This window comes from Rousettus aegyptiacus, unplaced genomic scaffold, assembly GCF_014176215.1.
Source record: "Rousettus aegyptiacus isolate mRouAeg1 unplaced genomic scaffold, mRouAeg1.p scaffold_m13_p_6, whole genome shotgun sequence".
Taxonomy (NCBI): Eukaryota; Metazoa; Chordata; class Mammalia; order Chiroptera; family Pteropodidae; genus Rousettus; species Rousettus aegyptiacus.
This window is the reverse complement of record NW_023416309.1, coordinates 82,163,413-82,185,390: the sequence shown is the minus strand read 5'-3', so window position 1 is coordinate 82,185,390 and position 21,978 is coordinate 82,163,413. Positions and strand designations below refer to the sequence as shown.

The 21,978-nt window shown below is 38.2% G+C and overlaps 3 protein-coding genes across 6 annotated transcripts in view; 1 reads left to right on the top strand and 2 right to left on the bottom strand.

Moving 5' to 3' along the window:
* ADAP2 (ArfGAP with dual PH domains 2) overlaps positions 1-11,468 on the bottom strand; it is a 32,835-nt gene extending 21,367 nt beyond the window's left edge. For 2 of the 4 annotated variants that reach the window (XM_016152501.2, XM_016152502.2), the window contains exon 1: positions 141-319. In XM_016152501.2, coding sequence (XP_016007987.1) covers positions 141-234 — 94 coding nt within the window. In that variant the 5' untranslated portion in view covers positions 235-319. Of the gene's footprint in view, positions 1-140; positions 326-11,436 lie in introns of those variants that run through there. The other 2 variants (XM_016152505.2, XM_016152503.2) reach the window with 2 other exon arrangements.
* Positions 11,469-11,498: 30 nt separating this feature from the next.
* Positions 11,499-16,722, top strand: TEFM (transcription elongation factor, mitochondrial). Its single transcript, XM_016152506.2, has 4 exons — positions 11,499-11,604; positions 12,400-12,863; positions 15,006-15,155; positions 15,921-16,722. The coding sequence occupies exons 1-4, from the start codon at positions 11,574-11,576 to the stop codon at positions 16,356-16,358; spliced, it is 1,083 nt and encodes a 360-aa protein (XP_016007992.2). The 5' UTR covers positions 11,499-11,573; the 3' UTR covers positions 16,359-16,722.
* A 1,213-nt stretch (positions 16,723-17,935) lies between these two features.
* The window catches only part of ATAD5 (ATPase family AAA domain containing 5), a 32,672-nt gene continuing 28,629 nt past the window's right edge, over positions 17,936-21,978 (bottom strand). Inside the window, exons 20-23 of the mRNA XM_016152493.2 lie at positions 21,185-21,363; positions 19,847-20,679; positions 19,242-19,400; positions 17,936-19,137 (exon numbers count right to left, since the gene is read on the bottom strand). Coding sequence (XP_016007979.2) covers positions 19,059-19,137; positions 19,242-19,400; positions 19,847-20,679; positions 21,185-21,363 — 1,250 coding nt within the window. The 3' untranslated portion in view covers positions 17,936-19,058. The remainder of the gene's footprint in view (positions 19,138-19,241; positions 19,401-19,846; positions 20,680-21,184; positions 21,364-21,978) is intronic.

The following is a 21,978-nucleotide window of genomic DNA, read 5'->3' as shown; positions in this document are numbered from 1 at the left end:
CCTGGTTCTGAAGGTGTCAGAGGGTCACGGCCGGGTCCAGCGAGGGCCCCGGGCGGGATCCGGTCTAAGAGGAGGGGAGGGGTGTGGAGGGCCGGGGTCCGGATCCGGGTCCCAGGCTGCCCCCGTCGCCGCGCCCTTACCCGCGGCCCCGCAGTCGGCGCAGTGAGCGTTGCCGGTGCCCGTCGCCTGCAGCAGCTCCAGCAGCCGCTTCTTGTTGCGCTCGCGGTCGCCCATGGCCGGCTCCGCGGGCTCAGCAGGGCCCAGCCCGGCTGTCACCCGGCCGGCGGCAGCCCATGAGCCGTGGTCCCTCCTGGGCAGGTGGAGTGGCACCCAGCTGGAGCGCCTCCCGCCTGTCCTGCGCCGCCGCCAGCTCCGCCCCTTCACGACTTTCCGCCCCTCCCCGGGCGCGTCCGGTCCTTGCCCCAGCTCTGCAGACTCCGCTCTGGCTCTGAGCTAAGGCGGGCACCGGCCCGGATCGACCCGAGCGTGGGGTTTGGAGTTGGCCCCAGTGGCCCCAGGTCAAATCCTGGCCCGCCTCTTGCTAACTGCATGACTATGGATAACCTGTTCAACTTTACTGGACCTCGGTTTCCACCTCTGTAGAAGGGGAATAAAGGTATATGCCTGCGCCTCAGGACTCCTTGGAAAGTCAAACAGGCTCTATAACTTCTGTTACAGCTTTCTACTGTTGTAGATTCTGAATCTACTTAGCGACTTAGAAACATTCAAATACCACCTCAGGAAGCCCTCTTTGATACCTAGCCTTGAGTAATCTCTCCAGCTGGTGGTCCTCCTAGAACACGTTACAGAATCCAACCATCACTTTGGCCTTGAGCACTTTCTATCTACCTTGCATCAGTTAATTTTATATTTATGTTAGTCCCTCCTCCTCGCAACCCACAGCCCACACTGGATAGTCTGATATCAGTAGTTTTATTTCTGTTTCCCACAAAGCTCCTAGAAATAGTACCTGCACGTTTTTAGAAGTCCAATAAACAGTTGCATGATTGTATTCACCAGGAAATGTAGTTTTACCAACGTGGACACACCTTGGCACTTTTATCTGTGAAGTCCCATCACTGTGAGGTGTGGATAGGGCCTAGATGGTCTTGAATATGGGCATTTTATTCATCCCTTTCCCCTACCCTATCCATGTCTCTCTTTGACATCATTCCCAGAGCCCCACGGGCTCCTGGTAGGACACACACTACACACATTTGCTATTCCCTCTGTAGGTAAACACCCATCTGTCATATGCATGTGGCTTTATGCACACAAATGTTAGGTTTCCATCAGCTGGATAGCAGCTGATGTAGCTGACTAGCCTGAATCTCCAATCCAACACATATATGTACACACACAAATACACAGGCAGCCTAGTATAATAGAATGAATCCAGGAATCCAGGCTTTGAATCTTGGCTTCATCACTCACTAGCTATGTGGCCTTGGGCAAGTGCCTTCACTTCTCTGAGCCTTGGACTCTTCATCTGTAAAATGAGGATTTGAGATCCATCTACGTGGAGCACAAAGCTCTCAAAACACAGTGGCTCTTTTGCTTCCCCTGCTCCTCTGGTCGACTCGTGGGATCCTCATTTGGAATGCTGTGTGTCATTTCCCATCTTTCCCAGGGTGAAGGAAGTCAAGCTCCAGGCCCAGGGTTGTGGTGGAGGGTGGGGTAGGTGGGGGACATTACCAAAAATAACCAGCCAGGAGGGTGTGAGGATTGGAGCGGAGGTGGGGACAGGGAGGCCTAGCCCAAGAGCAGCTCCAAAGGAACCAGTGAGAGAGCCCAGCAGGGTCAGAGGGCATGGGGCTGTTTACCAAACAAGCTGAAAGATGATTCATTTCCACTGCTTTAGATGAAAAAAAGGAACATAAATAAATCTCCCAGGAGGAAGATGGGAAAGGCATCTAAGGTATGAAGGCTAGGAGAGGGGGGAAGTAGGGAGACAAAGGACAGTCCAAGTTCACCATTTCTCTGCCGCCCAATGCCATTGCAAAACTGTGATGTTGGGGGTGGTTCTGGGGCACCCCGGTCCTCCCAGTTCTGTGCACTTTTGTCCACCCAAGCTATTCTCCTCCGGCACCTCGAGTCTCACTATCCCCTCCCTGGAGGTCCCACGAAAGGAAAATATAGCATCTCCTTTACTGTGAGAAGGCAGACTGAGAGATTCTTTTGGTTTACCCTTTTCCCATCCTTATTTCTGGAAGTTTCCACTTAACAGAATTCTAAAACTTAAGATGGAATTGCAGGCATCAAGAGCAAAATAGATAGATAAATAAATAAATAAATAAATAAATAAATAAATAAAGTACTATTGTATGTTGTCTGTCCATTCTTTTCTGGGGAAGGAAAGAGAGAGAGAGAGAGAGAAGGATAATGCTAATTGACAATTACATTGTTTTACAGTTTCCCACCATTTGATCACATTTGGCAGCCGTCCGAGGGTAGTATGTCATCCTCAGAGGAGTTAAGTTACCCCAGATCACAGAACCAAACAAGGGGCAGAACAGGGACCTAAATTCAGGTCTCCTGCTAGAGTATCCACCAGACCCAGGTTATGTCCAGAAACCCTAGAGGATCACCCTGCTCTTCCGTTAGTGCTCCCATTCCTGGATTTATTTATTTATTTTTTTCATTTTTAGAAATATTGTGCTAAAATTTCTATACCATAAAATTGGTCATTTTTAAGTGTACGATTCAGCAGCATTAATTACATTCACACTGTTGTACTACCATCACCACTATCTATTGTCAAAACTTTTTTATCACCACAAAGAGAAACTCTGTAGCCCGCTCATGGGTATTGGACAGGAACAAAACTGAGCTCAGCTCTGTGTTCCAGAACCAGAAGTTGCTCCTAAGGGAAGAGCACCATGCCAAAGGCTGTTGTGGCCAGGTGGACGCTGAGCTTGGGGGTCAAGGATCAGGGTTTGAGGGGCAAGGTTGGCAGAGGCAGGCCTGCCTCGTGGGCTCAGTCCAAACAGCAGCTGCTAGGGCAGAGTGTGCTCTGTAAATAAAGCTCCCAGGGTCTCTTAGAGCACAAACATCCTGCCCTGCTCTCAGGATCACTGTCTCTTTCAAGCCAAGCAGGGCTAGAAGAAAGCCTTCAACCACACTCCCAGGCCTGGATTGGGCTCCAGATCCCCAGGGAATAGTCCGCAGCTCCCTCGAAAATTTAAATAATTCTGTTCGTTAGTTTAAGAATAATAATAATAATAAAAATAATTAAACACCATCCACAGTGATAGCCACCTTTATTCAGGAATTGCTTTGCATCGGGTCCCTTACACTCATTATTCCATTTAATCTTAAATACAACCCTGAGGTATAGCCTATTTTATGCCCATTTTACGGATGAAGCAACTGAGGCCATGAGAGAGAATTTTAGTAAATTTGTCCAAGGTTGCCCAACTGGGATGATGCATACTAAATGATACATACATTTGATCTGAGATTTGACTCGAGCTTGCTTTGGCTCTTTTCATCAATATATTAGATTGAACCATATGACACTGACTTACAAAAATAGTAATGTCATGCAGTTTAATCTAATATGCTTTTAGTAGTTCCACCATCAATCTTCATGAACATTTTCATGAATTTCCTTCTAGTCTTTTATATATCTTTTTATATGATCAGGACAATATTTTTAAATATAACTTTGTATCCTTTTTTACTTTACATAATATCTCAAATTATTACATATGCTTCATTTTAATGGCTATGTAACATTGCATGAGGCATGCATATTTCCTTGTCGCTGGACATATAGCTTTTGACAGATTTTTTTGCTGTTTTACATAAGGCTGTAATGAGCATCTTTGTGCCTAAAGCAAACCTCTTTAACACTGTATTTTCAAGCATCAAACTCCACTGGAACTGCTCATTGGCTTACTGGTCCCTCTTACCCATCTAACTTCATGAGGACAGGGTCAGGTCAGTGGTGTCCTTTATATCCTCAGCACCTGCCTGCCACAGAGCAGGATTTTGATAAATATTTGATAAGTAAACAAATAAATGAATATGGGTAAAAAATAATAAGCAATAAAGTGAGAAGACTTAGGATCACAAAAGTGTTTTCTTTTTTGAAGGAAATAAATCACAGGCAGGCATGTGAAACAGTGAAAAATCAAGTACCCAAGCAAAAGAATCTGATAGAGTTTACCTATTTGTTTGTATATTCAATATCATTTTGTTTTCAGCAGGAACCAGCTCAGAACCCACTGCAATACTGTCTAAGTGTTTTCTCATTCACTCATTAAATATTTATAAGGCACATACTTTATGCCAGGCACTGTGATGGGTACTGGGGATAAAACTATAAATGAAGCAAACAGTCCTGCCAACAGTCCTGCCTCCGTGCAGCTTACCTTCAAGTAGAGGAGACAGAAAATGAATAGAGAAACAAATGTACCTACATACATTATGGTACTAGAGTGATAAATGCTCTAAAGGAAAGCAGAATAAGGGGTTAGAGAAGGATGCAAGATGCTCTTTTCATAAGGAGGTCAAGGAAGCCCTCTCTGAGGATATTGGAAGGGAAGCAGAATCGCCACTCTAAAATATGCCTCTTTAGGATACTGATTATTTTAAGTTGGTTATTTTTAATATACAAAAGACTCAGGAAGAAATTTTGACCTTTACCCTTACTACCTAAAAAAATTTAGATAGAGATCCTACTCAAGGAAGGGAACTATCATTATAGATAACTCTAGTTTAATCTGAAATAGGTGTAATAGGGAGGAACCCAGCAAGACTCATTAGATCAAAGTCCTGTCTGTGTTCTATTGTTAAAAATGGCCCAGCAAACATTTGTTTACCAAACATTTGCTTTTCTATCTCCATGTGAATCTCCTTCTTCCCCTTTGAAGTCCCAAGCCAACCCCACTTTCTCCTTAGCTCAAGATGACATATAAGTCTTAACTGCCTGATTTGTCCTCCAGCCCCATGATCTTATGGAACCTCTACACATACATATGTGATTAAATTTAGTTAATTTCTCCTCTTAATGTATCTTATGTCATTTGAATTATTCAAACAGCCTGAAGAACTAAGAGGAAAAGGGGACATTTCCCCCTTTCCCAAAAATTGAAGCAAAGACCTGAAGGAAGAGTTCCAGCCAACCAGGCACCTATCTGAAAGAAAAGTGTCTCAGGAAATGGAAACAGCAAGTGCAAAGGCCCTGGGGTGGTAACATGTCTGGGATATACTTTGTTCGCCTCCTTTTAGCACAGTGCTGTCCAACTCCACGCCACCGTGCTTTGCTCATGCTGCTCCCTCTCCTACTCCAGCTCCTTCCTCCTCTACACTACCCTCTTGCCCCCACTGGCCTAGCAAACTCCTGCTTCCAAGCCCAGATTCAAATTTTACTTCCTTCAGCTTGATCTTATTGCCTTCATCTGTGTTCTCACAATGTGCATATTTCTATTACAATAATCATCACAGTTGGCAGTGATCTCGTTAAGAGTAGATTGATGTATTCATCTTTGTACCCTTTATGTCTAGCAAGTGCTGGGCTCCAAAAATGGTCGATCCATTTATGTGACCTGTCCAGGAGAGGAAAATCCATACAGGAAGCAGATTAGTGGTTGCCAGGGGTTGGGTGACGGGAGGCCAGAGAATGACTGTTAAATGGGTACAAGGTTTCTTGTTAGGGTATCGGAAATGTTTTGGAACTAGATAGTAGTGATCATTGCACAACACTATGAATGTACTAAATGCCACTAAATTGTACACTTTAAAAAGGTTAAATGGTGAATTTTATGTTAAATTTGTGACAATAAAAAAAATGTTGGTTGAAATGAGTGGAATTGAGAGCCTCATTATATAGGCAGTCCGTCTTATGGGAGTTTGCATTCCGAATAAAATACAACAACCCGACAGAGATGCAGAGAGCTGAAAAGTCCAGTTGTGAAATCTGGAGAACCATAAAATAAATCTTAAATAAACAAGATAACTGAGTGCTTACATTTTCTATCATTACCTGGATCACTGAGTGATAAGTTAGTAATAGAGGTTTAGTTACAACTACAGTGAAAGGAATTAGGGTGACATCTATTGAAAATTTGATTTGAAATTGGGGTGCAACCTTATTGAACTAGAGTTTTAAAATTGGGTTCAAAAAATATAAAACTTCTGTTTGCTTTAGTTATACCTAAAAAATTACATAAAGGATTATTTTATAAAGCATCTAGGCATTTTCTTCTTGATAATCACAACTCATCTCAATCTACATAATCAATTGTATAACAATTGTATATCTTTCATTGTATACCATTTCTATTCTACCTGCAACTTATATAATTTTATTTTTACAACCACCTTGTAAAAGTGGTACTTTGAGCTTAATTTTGCAAAAGAGAAAACTAACTATCCTTATAGTAATAAACCGTGTGTGACACACATACATAATATGTAGCAGTGTTGGTCATGAGCCCAAGAATTCTGATTCTGGGTTTCAAATTGTGAATTCTGTTTTTACTTTTGATCATTTGTTTAATAATTTTAATTGTGTGCAATACTAAAATGTAACATAAAAGCAGAAAAAATTTTAAAACTTCTCCCAGACCAAGATTAGTAGGATCAATTGTCTTTCCTCCACAAAATATCCCTGGTTGTGGGGAGCAATCCCAGAGTTATGCGTTCCCTGCCCTGAATGGTCTAGGCAAGAATCAGCACCCTTTAAGGCAGTCTTGGCTACTTTTGGGAAGGTGAATGACTTTGAGAACTAAACAAACATCCAAACCTTATAGGATGCATATCTAATTCAAGTGGCTTGGAGAATTAAACTTTTATTTGTTTAAACTTTTATTTAAGTATAGCAAACATACAGAAAAGTGTACAAATAATAAGTGTACAGTTTGATGAATTTTTTCAAAGTGCCCGCACGTTGAACTAGCACCCAGAGCTCAAAAAAGAACATAAAGTAGTATCCAAAAGGCTCCCGTTCCCAAACGTAACCCGAATTTTATCACCATAAATTATTTTGTCTTTTTTTGTATGAGAATATAAGTATGTGGCTTCTTTCACTCAATATTATGTGTGTGGGATTTATCCATGTTGCTGGGTGTAGCTGAAGCTTATTTAATATATGTATAATCTTTTGATGTTTGAGCTAATCCAAGTTTTGCTAATATAAATAGTGGTTCTATAAATATTCTATTAGGTTTAACTATGTGAAATTGCAATTTTTGTCATTTGGTAACTGTCGAAAATTGGCAATTTATGTACAGTTGAATTATTACATGTCTTTTAGTGCACATATTTGCATTCTGTTGAATATATACCCGGGGTGGGATTTCTGAGTCCTCAGCTATACATATGTTCAACTTTAATAGATACTGCCAAATGGTTTCCCAAAGTGATTCACACTTCTAGCAGCATGTATGTTATGTGAGTTCTGCATCTTTGCCAATCCTTGGATCCACTTATCTATCAGTATAAAAATTTTCACTTTAGTTATTCTCATGGATGTGTACTGATATCACACTGTGGGTTTTACTTTGCATTTCTCTGATGATTAATACAGGTGAACACCTTTTCATCTGCTAACTGATCACTTGAATATTCTCTTTAGGTGAAGTACCTGTTCAAGTCTACTACCCATCTTTTCGGTTGGTTTGTCTGACTTTTTCTTATTAATTTGTAGAAATTTTAAAATATATCCTGGATATGAGTTCTTTGTTAGTTATATGTGTTGCAAATGTCTTCTTTCACTGGTATCTTTTAATTGTTAACCTAAAAATTAAAGACCAAAGTTTGAAGCAACAAGCATTTGAGATCCAAAAAGAGTAGCTATTCAGGAACCACTGATTCAGGCAGAAACCCAAATAGTGTTCTGATTAGAAGACAAAGCAAGGGGTGTTTATAAGAAAGAGAAGGGGAACAATTACATCAATAGAGGGAAGGCATTTCTATGGGTGCAGATAGTGACGCTGATTCCAAACAATGTTTTTAATTTTCAGTCCAGTAGTCATCAGTCTGGTTGCCATAATACCTGCTTTCTTGTTATCTTTGCAAACATATCTTTGGGACTTGTTGCTTTAGGCCCAGTTCAAAGGTTATTTTGCTCTGCTTTAACATTCCAAAGGTTTGAGGAATAAGATGTGCAAGGCAGTTCCTATGGGATGGCAGCTCTAGCTCCATTTTAAAGTGGCTCCATTTATATCATTTTTTTCATTATAAACAAATATTCTTAACTTTAATGAGGTCAAATTTATCTATTTTTTTTTCATTACAGTTAACGCTTTTTATGTCATGTTTTAGAAATGTTTGCCTAGATCGAGGTCATGAATTTATGGAACACTAATTTTTAGTTTTTCCTAAATAAACTTAACCTTTTGGATGTTATATATATATGATCATTAATTTACCTTCTCAACATTTAATGAATCCCTATATGTACCAGGCAATGTGCTGGTACTATAGGGCAATGTGCTGGTACTATGGTATTATAGGGCATATAATTATGACTTGCATCTCTTGTGCACTAGCGAGATCTGGAGTGGCTTGGAGAAGTGGCATCACTTGCTCCAGTTTATATTGTTAGTACTGAGATTGGAACACAGGGTTAAAACACGGTATTGACTGGCTCCAGAGTTTCAGTACAACTACTGAACCCCTCTGTGTCCAGGAGGAATGTTGAGAGACCAGGAATGGATTTTTGATATATTCTACTTGGTAGCTTCCAGATCACCTTGGGAAAATGTATAGAGTCAAATACGGGGACAAAGATATGTAGTCAGAAGCAAAACAAAACAAAAAACCCTACAGTTTGAGACAGTATATATTGCTAGGGAGATATGACTCAGTGCTTGAGAGAAGGGAAGGATGCGTCTGCATCTGGCTTTGGAAACAGGAGGCTTCTTGGGGCAGGGAAAAGCCTTGGTGGCTTTTAAAAGGTGAGCAGAATTCAGACAATTTTAGGGAGAGAGCATCTAAGGGAAAGGGTCTAGCAGGTGCAAAGCCACAGAGGTGAGACAGTGGGAAATTTGAACCCTCTACTCACTCACAATATTTCTACTCCCAGAGTTCTCTCCTTCATTCGCTGTGCTTTGCTCATATTACCCCTCTCTCTGGCTCATCTCAGCATTTTCATGGGATAAAGTGTCCTCTATATGCTGATGGCTTCCAAATCTATACCCCAGCACAGGCCTCTCCCTTAGCTTCAGACTTCCGTCTCTATCTATTAAACATCTCCACCTTATGTAGATTTAAAACGGATCTGTGCTTTAAAAAAAAATGAAATAGGAAATATCAAGGGACATCATATGTAAAAACACAAAGTATTTTTAATGAAATATTTGTTTTACACATACATCAATGTGTCTTGGGTGATGGTAAAAAAAAGTTTTAAAAACAAAGAAACTAGATAACAAGCTAGACATAATGATGGAGGAGTAGGAGGAGCCAGGGATATCTGCATCTGGGCAACAAAACCAGGGAAGTGAGAAGGAACTGGTTTTTGGGGAAGATGATGACTTTCATTTTGAACACATTGACCTGGTTTACAGTAAATCACGCATAATTGTTGCTTCTTTCCCTACCACTTCCGACTTCCAGTCAAATTCTGAATGAGTGCTCTGAGGAATGAGGGAGTTTGCTCTCAAGCTCATTAATAATTAGCTCCCGATAAAAGGTAATGCTTTAATAAGGAATTAACATTTATTGAATCCTTATTATATGTCAGATTCTTTGCATCCGGTTTTTAACAAGAAATCCTCTTAATAGACATGTAAGACAGATACCATTATCTCCATTTCACAAATGAGGAAGCTGAGGCTCAGAAAGAATGAGAAAGTGTCTAAAGATGTGCAGGTAGCAAGTGATTTGTTGCATCTTACCAGTGAACCACATCATCTCCGAAAACAGCTATCAACATTGCTCCTTACAGCCTCATGTATTCGTTTCCTAGGGCCACTGTGACAATTTACTGCAAACTGGGTGGCTAGAACAATGGAAATTTATTCTCTCACAGTTCTGAAGGTTTGAAGCCTGAAATCAAGGTGTTGGCAGGGTTGGTTCTTCCTGAGAGTGAATCTGTTCCATGCCTCTCTCCTAGTCTGTGATGACCTGCTGGCGATCCTTGGCCTTCCTTGGCTTGTTGGTGCATTGCTTCAATTTCTGCCTCCATCTTCAGGTCGCTTTCATATGGTTGTCTTCTTGTAATGACACCAATCATATTGGATTAGCTCCCCCAAACACACACACACTCTAGTGTGACCTCACTTTTTAACTTTAATTATGTCTTCAATGATCCTATTTCCTAATTAGGTCACATTCTGAGGCACTGAGGGCTAGGACTTCATCCTATCCTTTTGAGGGCTACAATTCAACCCACAACATTTTATTAAGTAGAATAAGGAAATTACTTCCTATTGATTTGGAGGATTTTTCACACACAAAAAATTGACTTTCTTTCTTCTTTATTTCAGTAATTGGCAGGATTCCTAGAATTCCCATGAGTACTTCTTATGAATTACCTTCTCCCCATCTCCTGGGCAATATCTACACAGACATTGCCTCCACATAAAAACACGAATTCATCCACCTTTCCCTCCAAAAGCTACTTTTCTCCTGACTTCCCTGTTTTTCACAAAACTAGCTAAAGTTCCCCCATCTTCCAGAAAGAATCCTTTTTTTACATTTTCCTTACACCTCCCAAGTCAGTTCCTTATGGTTGCCTGTCCTTTGAAAAGATATACCAGCCTCCCACTCCTCTCCTTGCTCTCAGCCTCTTCAACCTCCAAATCAGCTTCACACTTCTATATAAGGTCAATTTCCTAGAAACACACGTTCAATCTGACTCCACGAAAGCCTCAGTGGCTTCCGGCTACCTGGCGGCGCTCCATCCCGCATTCAAGGCCCAACCAAGTTTAGCGCCGGCTTCACCTCCCTCCTTCCTTCCATATGGAATACTGCTCCCCCTGTAAAGGTCCAGTGCCAAAGCCACCTCCTCCTGCTTCGCCCTTCCCTGCACCCTCATCTGCACACGGTTTCCCTGCTGAGTTCCTGAAACACCTTGCATCTCTCCCAGTTATTCCATTCTACCTGGTATTAGGACTATTTGTGTAAACGTCTAAGCTCCCCCACCTGCCTCTGCTCTCTGCGCCCCAAGAAGTGCCCTAATGGAGCTCATCAATCTTTATGAGCCTAGAACAAACTCAGGGAGTCTCCCCGAAGGAGGAGGGACCTTGCCAAATACAGCTTAAGACTTGCCTAGCCATTTTCTTCCCAGAGATTCGACTCACCTGCTGTCAGGGGCCCGTAGGGGCGAGAACATTCCCTAGAAGAAGTGGAATGAGTCTGCGGACCCCGTCCCCCACCCCCTCCGCCCTTCCCCAGGGAGACGGGATCCCAGCGCAGAGCCTCTGCAGGTACCCGGAGGCCCGCAGCCCAGTCGCGGCCCGCCTACAGCTCAGGGGCACTCACCTCCCGCGGGGCTCCGGAACGCCGCTTCCGCCAGAGACTCTTCGCGGAAAGGCCGGGCGCTTTTGGATGAAGCACGCAGGAAGCGGAAGTCAGGGAGGAAGCTTGGACTGTGGGAACGTAGTTATTTTACTTGGAAGATGAACGTCCTTAGTGGCCTCATTGCGCCAGGTAGAGTTGCTGGAATGTCGGGCTAACTTCCTGTTTGCCCTTAGCCTCTGGTCCTGGAGTATATTCTCTTTCAGGTCCTATGTCCAAGTCTTCTTGGAGGCCCAGCTGAGCTGACCGGGCAGTTCCGATCTCCGAACCTCGGAGCGACTATGCTTTCCTGGAGTAGGGGGTCCGTGAGCTGCTCCTTCCCGCAGTGGGCGGCGGACCGAAGGTTCAGATTCTAACAGCCGCTTGCTTATTATTTTCCTGTGGCTGCAGTGTGGGAGGGATTTTCCTTTGGTTTTACAGAATTGTTCCTTATATGGGTTTTCTTATGCTTGCAGAAACGAAGTCTTGGTAGAAATCTTGAAAAGTGTGCAGGAGAAAATAAAAACCGTTCTTAAATATACCACTCAGCTAAAGCATTTGTTATAAACTTAAGAAATTTAATTTTATTTGGTTCTAACGGAAGAGAAAGAAACTAGTGAAAATAAATGTCAGAAACGTTAGAGTTGAAATCATTGCTTTAAATTCATGCTTCTTGATGATCTTAAGACTTCTAAATAGTAAAACTTAAGACTTATCCACAAAAATCAGAAGACATCTCTTGTGAGTAAAAACAACAGAAATCCCTATTACTTGTTTATATATATGATTTTAAAATTAAAATTGATGTTTCTCCAGGAGAAAATTCGGTCCACTAGTTGTTAAATTATGGGAAAGTCTATATCATTTTGCAAAGGTTCTGGCCAAGCTGCAACTAACACTAAGGAAGTAGGACATCCCAACTTATATTTTGTTAAATTTTCTTTTTAGGGAGGTGGAGATGTTTTCTAGTTACGTCACGCTCGTCCGTTTTCCAGGCACTACAAAATTCCTGCTGTCGGAAAAAATCCACTGCACCTAAGAAAATTATTTCCAATGTTGCTTTTTGTAATGAAAATACAAAGAAATCTGGAAATGAACTTGACAAGCTCTTCTCTTCAGAACAGCAGGCTTCCATCTTGCATGTGTTGAATACAGCATCTGATAAAGAACTTGAAGCTTTCAAATTGCTTCGTGGGAGAAAGTCTCTCAATATTGTAGAGCACAGAGAAAAGTTTGGGCCATTTCAGAATTTGGAGAGTTTAATGAATGTGCCCTTGTTCCAGTATAAAACTACCATTCAAGTTTGTAACTCCATTCTTTGTCCAGAGACTGGAGGGAAAAAAAGAAAGTCACAGGAAAACCGGCTCTTGAGAAAGCTCATCAAACCAGAAATAGGAAGAGAGAGACTTAAGGTATACCATTTTTCTTAATGTTTGTTATACTACCTAAATATTTGAGAACCTACTTTGCAAAACACTATTCTGGGCACCAGTTGGTAGGCCCAGACATACACATATTATAAGATAACTTATTATACAAAGTAATATGTGATCAGTATCAAAGAAAGATACATAGTTTGTTAATTTGGGCTGTGACTGCTGGGAAAAGTCTACTGGAAGAACTCAGCTTGGATCTTGGAGAGAGACAGGCAAGCCGATATAGGAGGGTGTTCTAGAAAGAACAGTGACATAGAGAAGTAGGTCTGTACAAGGTTTATTTAAGAGGAATATTGAGATATCTGGCTGTGTCTGCCAGTTATGTTGGGAGTAATGAGAAATTAAGATGCAAAGATAGGTTATGGCCAAGGAGTGACTTTAGAACATTATATTTGTCTTTCCAGAAGGATTTAAAGTTATTTTCTGCCCCCATCCTCCCTTTAAAAAGCATTTGGAAGGCAAGTCTTTTTCCTTGTTGTCTGAAAAAGTGAATATTAGAATTACTTGACACATCAAGCATTAAACCTTGGAGGAACTTGGGTCCTATGTTGCATTACTTGATAAAATATTTTCATCCCATAATAATCACAATTTTTATGGAGTTTTCCATTTTGGAGGGATTACAGATACTTTCTGAAAGCCGTTGAAAGCTGTGGACCCTCTTTTCAGGAAAAAAAATAAGACAGCTAGCTAGACAGACATACATACACAGAATATTACAGCAACTTTCAAAAAACTTTCAGATTTCATTAATCTGGACTCCTAATAGAACTCCCGCTGATCTGAAACATATTCGAACCAAATTTTTCAGGGTTTGAATTTTCATTCAAACTTATGGCTAAAACTATTATTTATACTCAGATTATAGTGGAGTTATATCTTATTTAGAGGCCTAGGTTCTAAACTTAGTTTGTTTGGAGAAAATCATGTAGTAAAACCCTTGAAAAAAGTCTTTTGCTGATGAAGTACTGTGGACAACCTGGTTCAGTAATTCTTATGCACACTAAAGCTCAAGGATCATTAAACTTAAGAACCAAAAGAAGGCCTATATTTTGTAAATGTCTGGGCATCTGAACTAATCTGCCTTTAATGGATATTTATCCATTCTTTGGCAGTGAGAGGATTATGAAATGTTCCTGCTTATCTGCCTCTGTATCTATAGAACATATTAATTTGTCCATATAACTAAATGAACCATGTGGGAATGAAGTGATACCATTGTATTGTTTCCAGCCCAGACTTGGCACAGAGTTAAATCCATATATCCAATTATCTATTACATACCTCCCCTTAGAAGCAGCCTGAACAAAATAGATTAAAAAACTTGTTTCCCCTGACCTTCCCAAGTTTATCTGCCTCCTATCATCATCTTGATTAATGAAGCCAGTCGCTGAAATAAAATTGGATTTGCCCTAGGCTTCTTGATCATCCCACATCAGTTCTATTCACATTATCTCTAATCTGTTTCTTATCCTTCTCACTGTCACTGTCTTAATACTCTGTCATGTAACAGGTACCTAGAACAAATCCCTACCTCTAGTCTAGCCTCCTCTGGTCCATCTTCCACAAAGCTGTGATCTTTTTGAATGTAAATCTCATGTCATGCCTGAATGTTATATGTTTTGGTTGCTCTCTGTAGCTCTCAGGATAAAGCAAGTTACCCCTCTGCCCTTTTCCCAGTTGCATTCTTTATTCCACTGCCTGAGGTGTCAAACCACCTTACCATGTGGACATCTGGATGAAATAACTTCCTGTTTACCATTTTATTCATTCTTCTAGTCCTCCAGTAAGTGTTCCCTGACCATTTCTTCTTTCTACAGTGTAACCGTTGTATGGTGGCATTTCTTATGATATATGGCTATGTTCCTGGTTTCCCAGGATCTAGCACAGTCCCCAGCAACATTTGCGTATTTAAGTGCCTACTTTAAGCTAGGTGTTGAGAACAGTTAAAGGTTCTTTGTCTGTGAACTGTTACTGGTTACCTTTTGATAAATTCTCTTGCATTTCTCTAAGAATTCTTAGTTCATAAACTGTAAATGTATTTTTATTACCTAATTTGGATTTGTTTTCTGTCAAAATTAGTTTACACTTGCAATTAAAGTAGGCTTTTTGTTTTAGGCAGTTAATAGTATCGTATCCATTGTTTTTGGTACTCGAAGAATTGCCTGGGCTCACCTTGATCGTAAATTGGTAGTGCTAGACTGGAAGCAAAATGAATGTTGCCAGTTGATGAAAGGAACATACCTATCTTCTGTCTACTTAGAAGAGGTAAGGCAGTTACACCTCCAAATTCCTACCTGCTAGAGCTCCTTGTATAGTTTAATGTTTTAATCTTAAAAGGAATGTAATAGTAAGGATGGATTTTCTTTTAGTATTTATTACCCATTCCAATTATGTTTTCCATCATCAATGATTTTCTTAAAAATTGAATCATTTATTTCAAGAAATGCCTATGTAGCAAAGGCAGCTACTAAAAAGAGCAATGGTATATTTTTTCTAAATGTTATAAATCTTCAACACTTCAGAAAGCCTATTTTTTAAAATGCTATCACTTATTTTCTCATTTGAGTCTTTGAAAGCTGAGATGGGCAATAATTATCACTCTGATTATACCTATTAAAACTGGTTCCATCAAGCATCTGATGTGATCATTCAGTTGCAGAGGTGATTGATTTTAAGCTAGTTATTCTAACCCTATGCTCTACTTTAGAAATTTTTAAAAGGTTAATAAAAGTTTTAAGTTGTCTGATCTTAAAGCCAACATAGATTTTAGAAATTATGAGCCCATTTTACAGGTGTAGTACTTAGGAGGACTAAATGGCTTGTCTTAGCTCAGCTTGTGCCTGATAGAACCATAACCAGAACTTGGCTGTCTGGACTCCTCTATAAATGCTTTTCCAATGACTTCAAAATTGTCAATAGCAATATAACGTAAGTTATATATTTTAAAAACAGAAGTGGGACAGAGAGGGGACCCAAACAATGAAATTGAATGACTTCTGCTCATTTATGTTTTTTTTTTTTTTTTTTAAGATTTCTTCAGTCATTTCAAAGATACCTAAAGCAGACTTTTATGTTCTGGAAAAAACAGGACTTTCAATTCAGAATTCATCTTTGTTTCCGATACTTTTACATTTGCATACCATAGAAGCCATGCTTTATGCCTTATTAAACAAAACTTTTGCCCAGGATGGCCAACATCAGGTGCTGAGCATGAACCGAAATGCAGTGGGGAAGCACTTTGAACTAATGGTTGGTGACACCCGGACTAGTGGAAAAGAACTAGTGAAGCAGTTCCTCTCAGAGTCTGTACTGATGGAAGAGCCTCGAGTATTCTTCCCATCAGATAAGATAGTCCACTACAGACAGATGTTTTCGTCTACTGAACAATACAGAATAGAAGAGTTATATGATTCATTGTTACAAGCTGTTGCCTTCTATGAATTAGCAGTGTTTGACACTGAACCTTAAAATTGTGATAATATATAATGTTTTAATGTTGTTATATTTATTAGCTTTAAAGTTGCAAAAACCAACTGTGTAGAACATCCATATTAATGGAGAAGAAAACGTGTAGATGTTTAAAGTCAGATTTTTGGCTCTTCAATGGTTTACACAGTAAGCCAAAGCCAAATCAATAATTGAGATTCTATGCCTTTATAGTTTCAAGTATTAAATAATAAGATACCCCCTAAACAGCCAAAACAAGAAAGAGTTATCTTCCTTTATTTAAAAGCGAATACCATCTCTACTAAAGAATTTGCTGAAATAGGGAATGAGTTTTTCTGAGTGGGGCTCTTCGTGGGAATAAAGCTAAATATAATTGATAACACAACTTGTGGAATCCTCTTCTTATTCTGTAAAAAGAAAGTAATTTGATGCACTCTAAAAGGTGATTTTCATCAGCTCAATCTATCAAGCATAGAACAAGCCAGCTGTCTAATTATTAGGCTCATTATATTACTTTGAAATCTTTTGCTTGACAGACCATCTTGAGAAAAGTAGCACTATTTTTCCATTATACCTGCCTTAGTTCAGGCCTGTGTAGCAAAGGCAGCTACTGAAAACAATGGTGTATTCTAAATGTTATAGATCTTCATCACTATATTCATAAAGCTTATTTTTTAAAATGCTATCACTTATTTTCTCATTTGAGAAAATATACCTCACCTATACTGAACCCAGGTTTCTTTGATGTCAAAGCATTGTCTTTAAAAAGTGAAATATACTTATTGGGGAAATTTTCAAATAATCAGAAATGTATAAAATAAGTGAAAGTCCTCCCTTCCAGCACCTTGAAACTCCTTAGGTAGTTTAGGATACACTCTAGACTTGTTACCATAGACACGTAAAACTCTACAGTTGTATGGTTGTATCACAAATATCCCCACTTTGGAAACGTAGATGTCTCAATCATGTCTAAAATCATTCTCTTCCAAACCACATTCTTTGCTACTGTTTTATACTTCGGTAAATAGCCACACCAGCCATCCAGTTGTTCATGCCAGACACATGGTATTATACTTCCCACATATTTCTAGAAATAGCTATAAATGAAAATGTGTCTGTTTTAAACATTGGTAGGGTAGGATCCTAAGTATTGAAAACTCATCAAAATTTTCTTACTTTTATCACAAAAGTATATCTAAATCTTACAGGAATTTATCACCTTTAAGAATTGAGAAAAAACAAATTTCCCAAAATTATGTTAAGCCTAAGATATTAAATGTGTCCCTCTTAAGAAGGAAAATATCTCAATTCTTGATTTTTCATCATTTAGATATAATTCTATGGACTTATTTTAACTTTGGTTCCTCAATTACTGAGGATTATCAGAATTTCCTAATAATAAAAGACAAAATTTACAGGTAAGGGCTCTTCAGGTAATGAACTCTGCCTGTATTTGACAGAAAAAAAGTTAATTTATATACATTAAAAAATGTTTCAGATCTTATTCTCTCTTGTACAGGACAAAACCTGTAAGATATAGCCTATATCCAAACCTATACAATATCCATAATTACTCAGATGATTACATCTAGAACTACTTAAATATTGGATGTCTTTAATTTAATCAACATATTACCAATACAAGAAAAGGTAGGTTAAACAAGAGGTAAAAACATCTTCATATACATTTTAAGCAGGTATCATATTTTTCAACAGTACAAAATCAGGATCCTTTTGAGGTGAAAATGTAATTTACCAGATAATTTAACTGAATATTAAGCTAATATAAACACCTGAAATAGAAAACTATTTTCAGGTACACCTGATTATGTAACTGCAAAAATTATTTTAAGTGAAATGTGGTACTTTACAACCTTATAATTAAAAATACATGCTTTCTCCAAAAACATAACTTTAAATGAAAATGGTTATTATATACAATCTCCTTCAGTGGAATTCTTTGTTATGGTTTTAATGAATAACAGTTTGTCTAAAGTAGATATATTAACATCATTAATATCTTTATGAAATAAAACACCAATGATATAAAAATACAAGAAAAATGTACAAGGCAAGTGATTTAAGTTGGCAAACTATACAAGATATCACATATCTTACTGGTAAAAAACATGAAAACTACAATTCATAATCTTGATTTCACTGTCAATATTTAATGATTCAATGGTAAAATATGTTGGAGCATACTAAAATTTATCAAGATCTTTTTTAAAAATGAAGCATGATTTCTCAGGAAGTTTTCTTATGAATTATATATGTAACTGTTATTCTGGATTGTGTAAACGTATTAAAAAGGTTATCACCTAGGAGATTCATACATTTACAACTTGAGAGTACTGACACTTGGTTTTGAAGATAGGTGGATTAAAAGGTACCAGGAAAGGGGAAAATTATTTATTAGTTTAGCATTGAAACATCTTTAGAACTATCTTGGTGAATTCTACCTCCTAGAAACAGATCACTCACAAAAATACTCCAACAAAGCTAAATCAGACAATACAAAAAATTCAGAAAAAAAAAAATACTACATCATAAATACAATTTATAACACAATTTTTTTCATTTTAAATATTCACACACTAATAAAAAATATACAGTCTGTTTTAAATGTACATTAAGAGAAACTCTTCCATGAACATCAATATAAAAATGTATCTTAGGGACCACATCACAATCTGTACAAGGCATTGGTAATGCAGAATATTAAGGGAAGCCAGCCGCCAAAGTGTTCACAACCTCTTTTGACATGTTAAGGTGAATTCCTTCAAGATAATGCAGGAACCTGTCAAGATTACAAGGAAAATGATAATTTATTAATATTTCTATCCGATGAGAATACTAATCTTGAAATTGCTTTCTGAAATGTTATTTTTATAGAGCTTTTACCTTCTTTTACTTTTTCCTTGTTCCTTTAGCTTCTCGGTCCTACAAATGTTTCGAAGAGCTGGCAAATATTCAATTATGCTAGCTTGTCTATTACCCAGGTTCAGAAGAGATCGACTAGAAAATACGCTTTTAATGACTGCTACCCTCTTCCAAGAACAGCTGTAAATTAAAAGTAATGCATTACTTATTTTTAATGCCCTATAAAAATGCAACAATCTCAAATACAACCAGCTTCTGGTTTCTGCTTCTCCTTGCTTCTGGTCTAGTCTAGATTAACTAGATCCCAGATTAATTTCCTGTATCATTTCGACCCATCAACCACTCCCATACTGAAATATCTCTAATGGCTACCTGCCCTCTACCACAGCAAGTCCAAACCCTTTTCTGTCATTCAAGAGTCTCCCAATTCTAACCCACCCTAATTTCTCATTTTTCTTCCCAGCATTCAGACTAGTCTCCTTAACTGTCTCATTAGAACTACATTACTGATATCAAGGGGTTACCATGATCAATAAAGCCCAGCATTTCAAAATTAGTAAGAACCTAATAATTTCCCCTTTACCAATTGTAATTGAAAAATAAAAAGTGAAAGGAATAAGACTTACTCTAAATTAGCCACTGACTGACTAAAGTACACATTGTTGCGCTTTTGTGAAACATTAAAAGTAAGGTCTTTCGTTGGATCTCTGCCTAATTTCTTGCAAGAATTCAAGGTTTCCAATGCTTTGGAAATAGTAGAAGAACACTTAGTAAAGCTGAGAGCCTCTATAGCTGCTTTTAATTCTCCAGAGCTTTGAGAAGTCCATCCATCACTGGTCTCAAGACTAAACTCATCACAAAGTCCACTTTTAACCTTTCCATTTGTCCAACTAAAGTCATTTTTACCAAGTTCCTTCTGTTCCCTTACATCAGTTAAAAAGGCATCTAAGAAGGACATGTTATCCATGAACTCAGTGAGAGAATTTAAACAGTGAGAAATAAGGGCAGAACATTTTTTTTCTGCTGGTGTTTTAGGAGGACAAGGAATAGATTCAATGTTAGCCTCTAAACATTTGTTCGGTTTCTTTGTCTCTGGATTGCTTTCTTTGGTTTTGCTTTCTTCGGAATTTGAAGAAGATGATGCAGAAAAGTCCAATCCTGTGTCAAATAAGTCACTATCATCTAGAATTACCATCTTTTTCTTATGTTTCTTTTTTTGTGACTTTTTAAATGGTTTCTCTCCTTCAGAATGTTTCCTAGCAAGACATTTCATATTTTTTGTTGCTGCACTGATGTCCACACTTACTGATGAACCACAAAGGTTTTCTGTTTCTGAAATGATAACAGGTAATGGTAGAATGAACTCAAGATTACTATATAAGAAATCTACATTCCGCATTTGGAATTCTGTAAGAAGCTGGATGAGCTTATGCCATTCTTCCTTTGTTCTGGTTTTGTGCTGAAAAACAATTTTGAGTAAAGAAATGTTATAACAATACATAGTTTAAACATTTTTCTACCCATATGAATATAGTGTCATTTGTATTCTATTTTCAGAGTCACTACCCCTCATTTTATTAATCTACAGTCCCTTAATACACCAAAATAGTACTATGAATCTAAAAACTAATTTAGACTGTTAATTTGAAGAATTAAATTCTTTAATATTCAGGATATACCCCAATTCAATAATTAGAAGGTCCTATGTGCAAACAATACTTTTTCTGAAATTGTCTTTTTTATATGAAATATTTCTAATTTCTATTCTAAATATGTAATATGCATTTAGAGCAATGCTTATGCACCATTTGTCAAAGAGTTACAATATATTAAAATAAGAAATCTGAAGCCTATGAAAATTATAAGCAAATTTAAGTTAACCTTAAGATTGAAAAGATAGGAGTGAGTGTTGAGAAGATGAAAAGAATATAAATTTAACATTCTAAACTAGCCATTGAAAATACCTTCAAAAATGAAAACAGATTTTCAGATGGGGAAAAAATGTTCTTAAGGCCAAACGAGGTCTCAGCGCAGCCAGTGTCACATTTGGGAAGGTCCACAGGAGTCCTCTTAGTATTTTTAGGGTTATTTTTAGAATCAGAGCCATCTTCAGAGCAAACAAGTCGCACATTTCTGCTTCCTCCTTCAAAATTAATAAAAAATTGTTTTGTTAATATATCTATATTTTTAACAAATTACTGCAAATATTTAAATCTAAGATTCTTTGGCATCTTTTGATCCTAGACCCCCATTTTGTTCTTCTCCACATATGTATTTAATTCATAAAGAGTACAATACAAACATTTCTAGCAAACACAGGTTAAGTGCAAGGACTATAAAAAGCCACATAAGAAATACAAATAAATATCTAACAAACTCATAAAAAATGTCCAAGTTCACTAGGGATCATTGAAATGCAAATTAAAAGATACTGATTTTTCACTTTTTAAAATTTGCAAATTAAACTGACTGATAACCTAGCTTTGCCAAAATTGCATATAAAAGAAACATCATATACTCTTGGTGGGAACATAAACTCGTACAATTATCTTTGGAAGGCAACCTGGCAATACCTATCAAAATGTAAAATATATAGCCTTTGGCTCAGCAACCACACTTGAATTCTCCAACAGAAGCACTCAGAGACATGCTCAAGAATGTATGTATAAAGATATTCACTGTATACTTTAATAACTGAAGATAACTTAAATGTCCCTAAATAGGAAATCGTTAACTATATTATGTTACAGCCATTCTA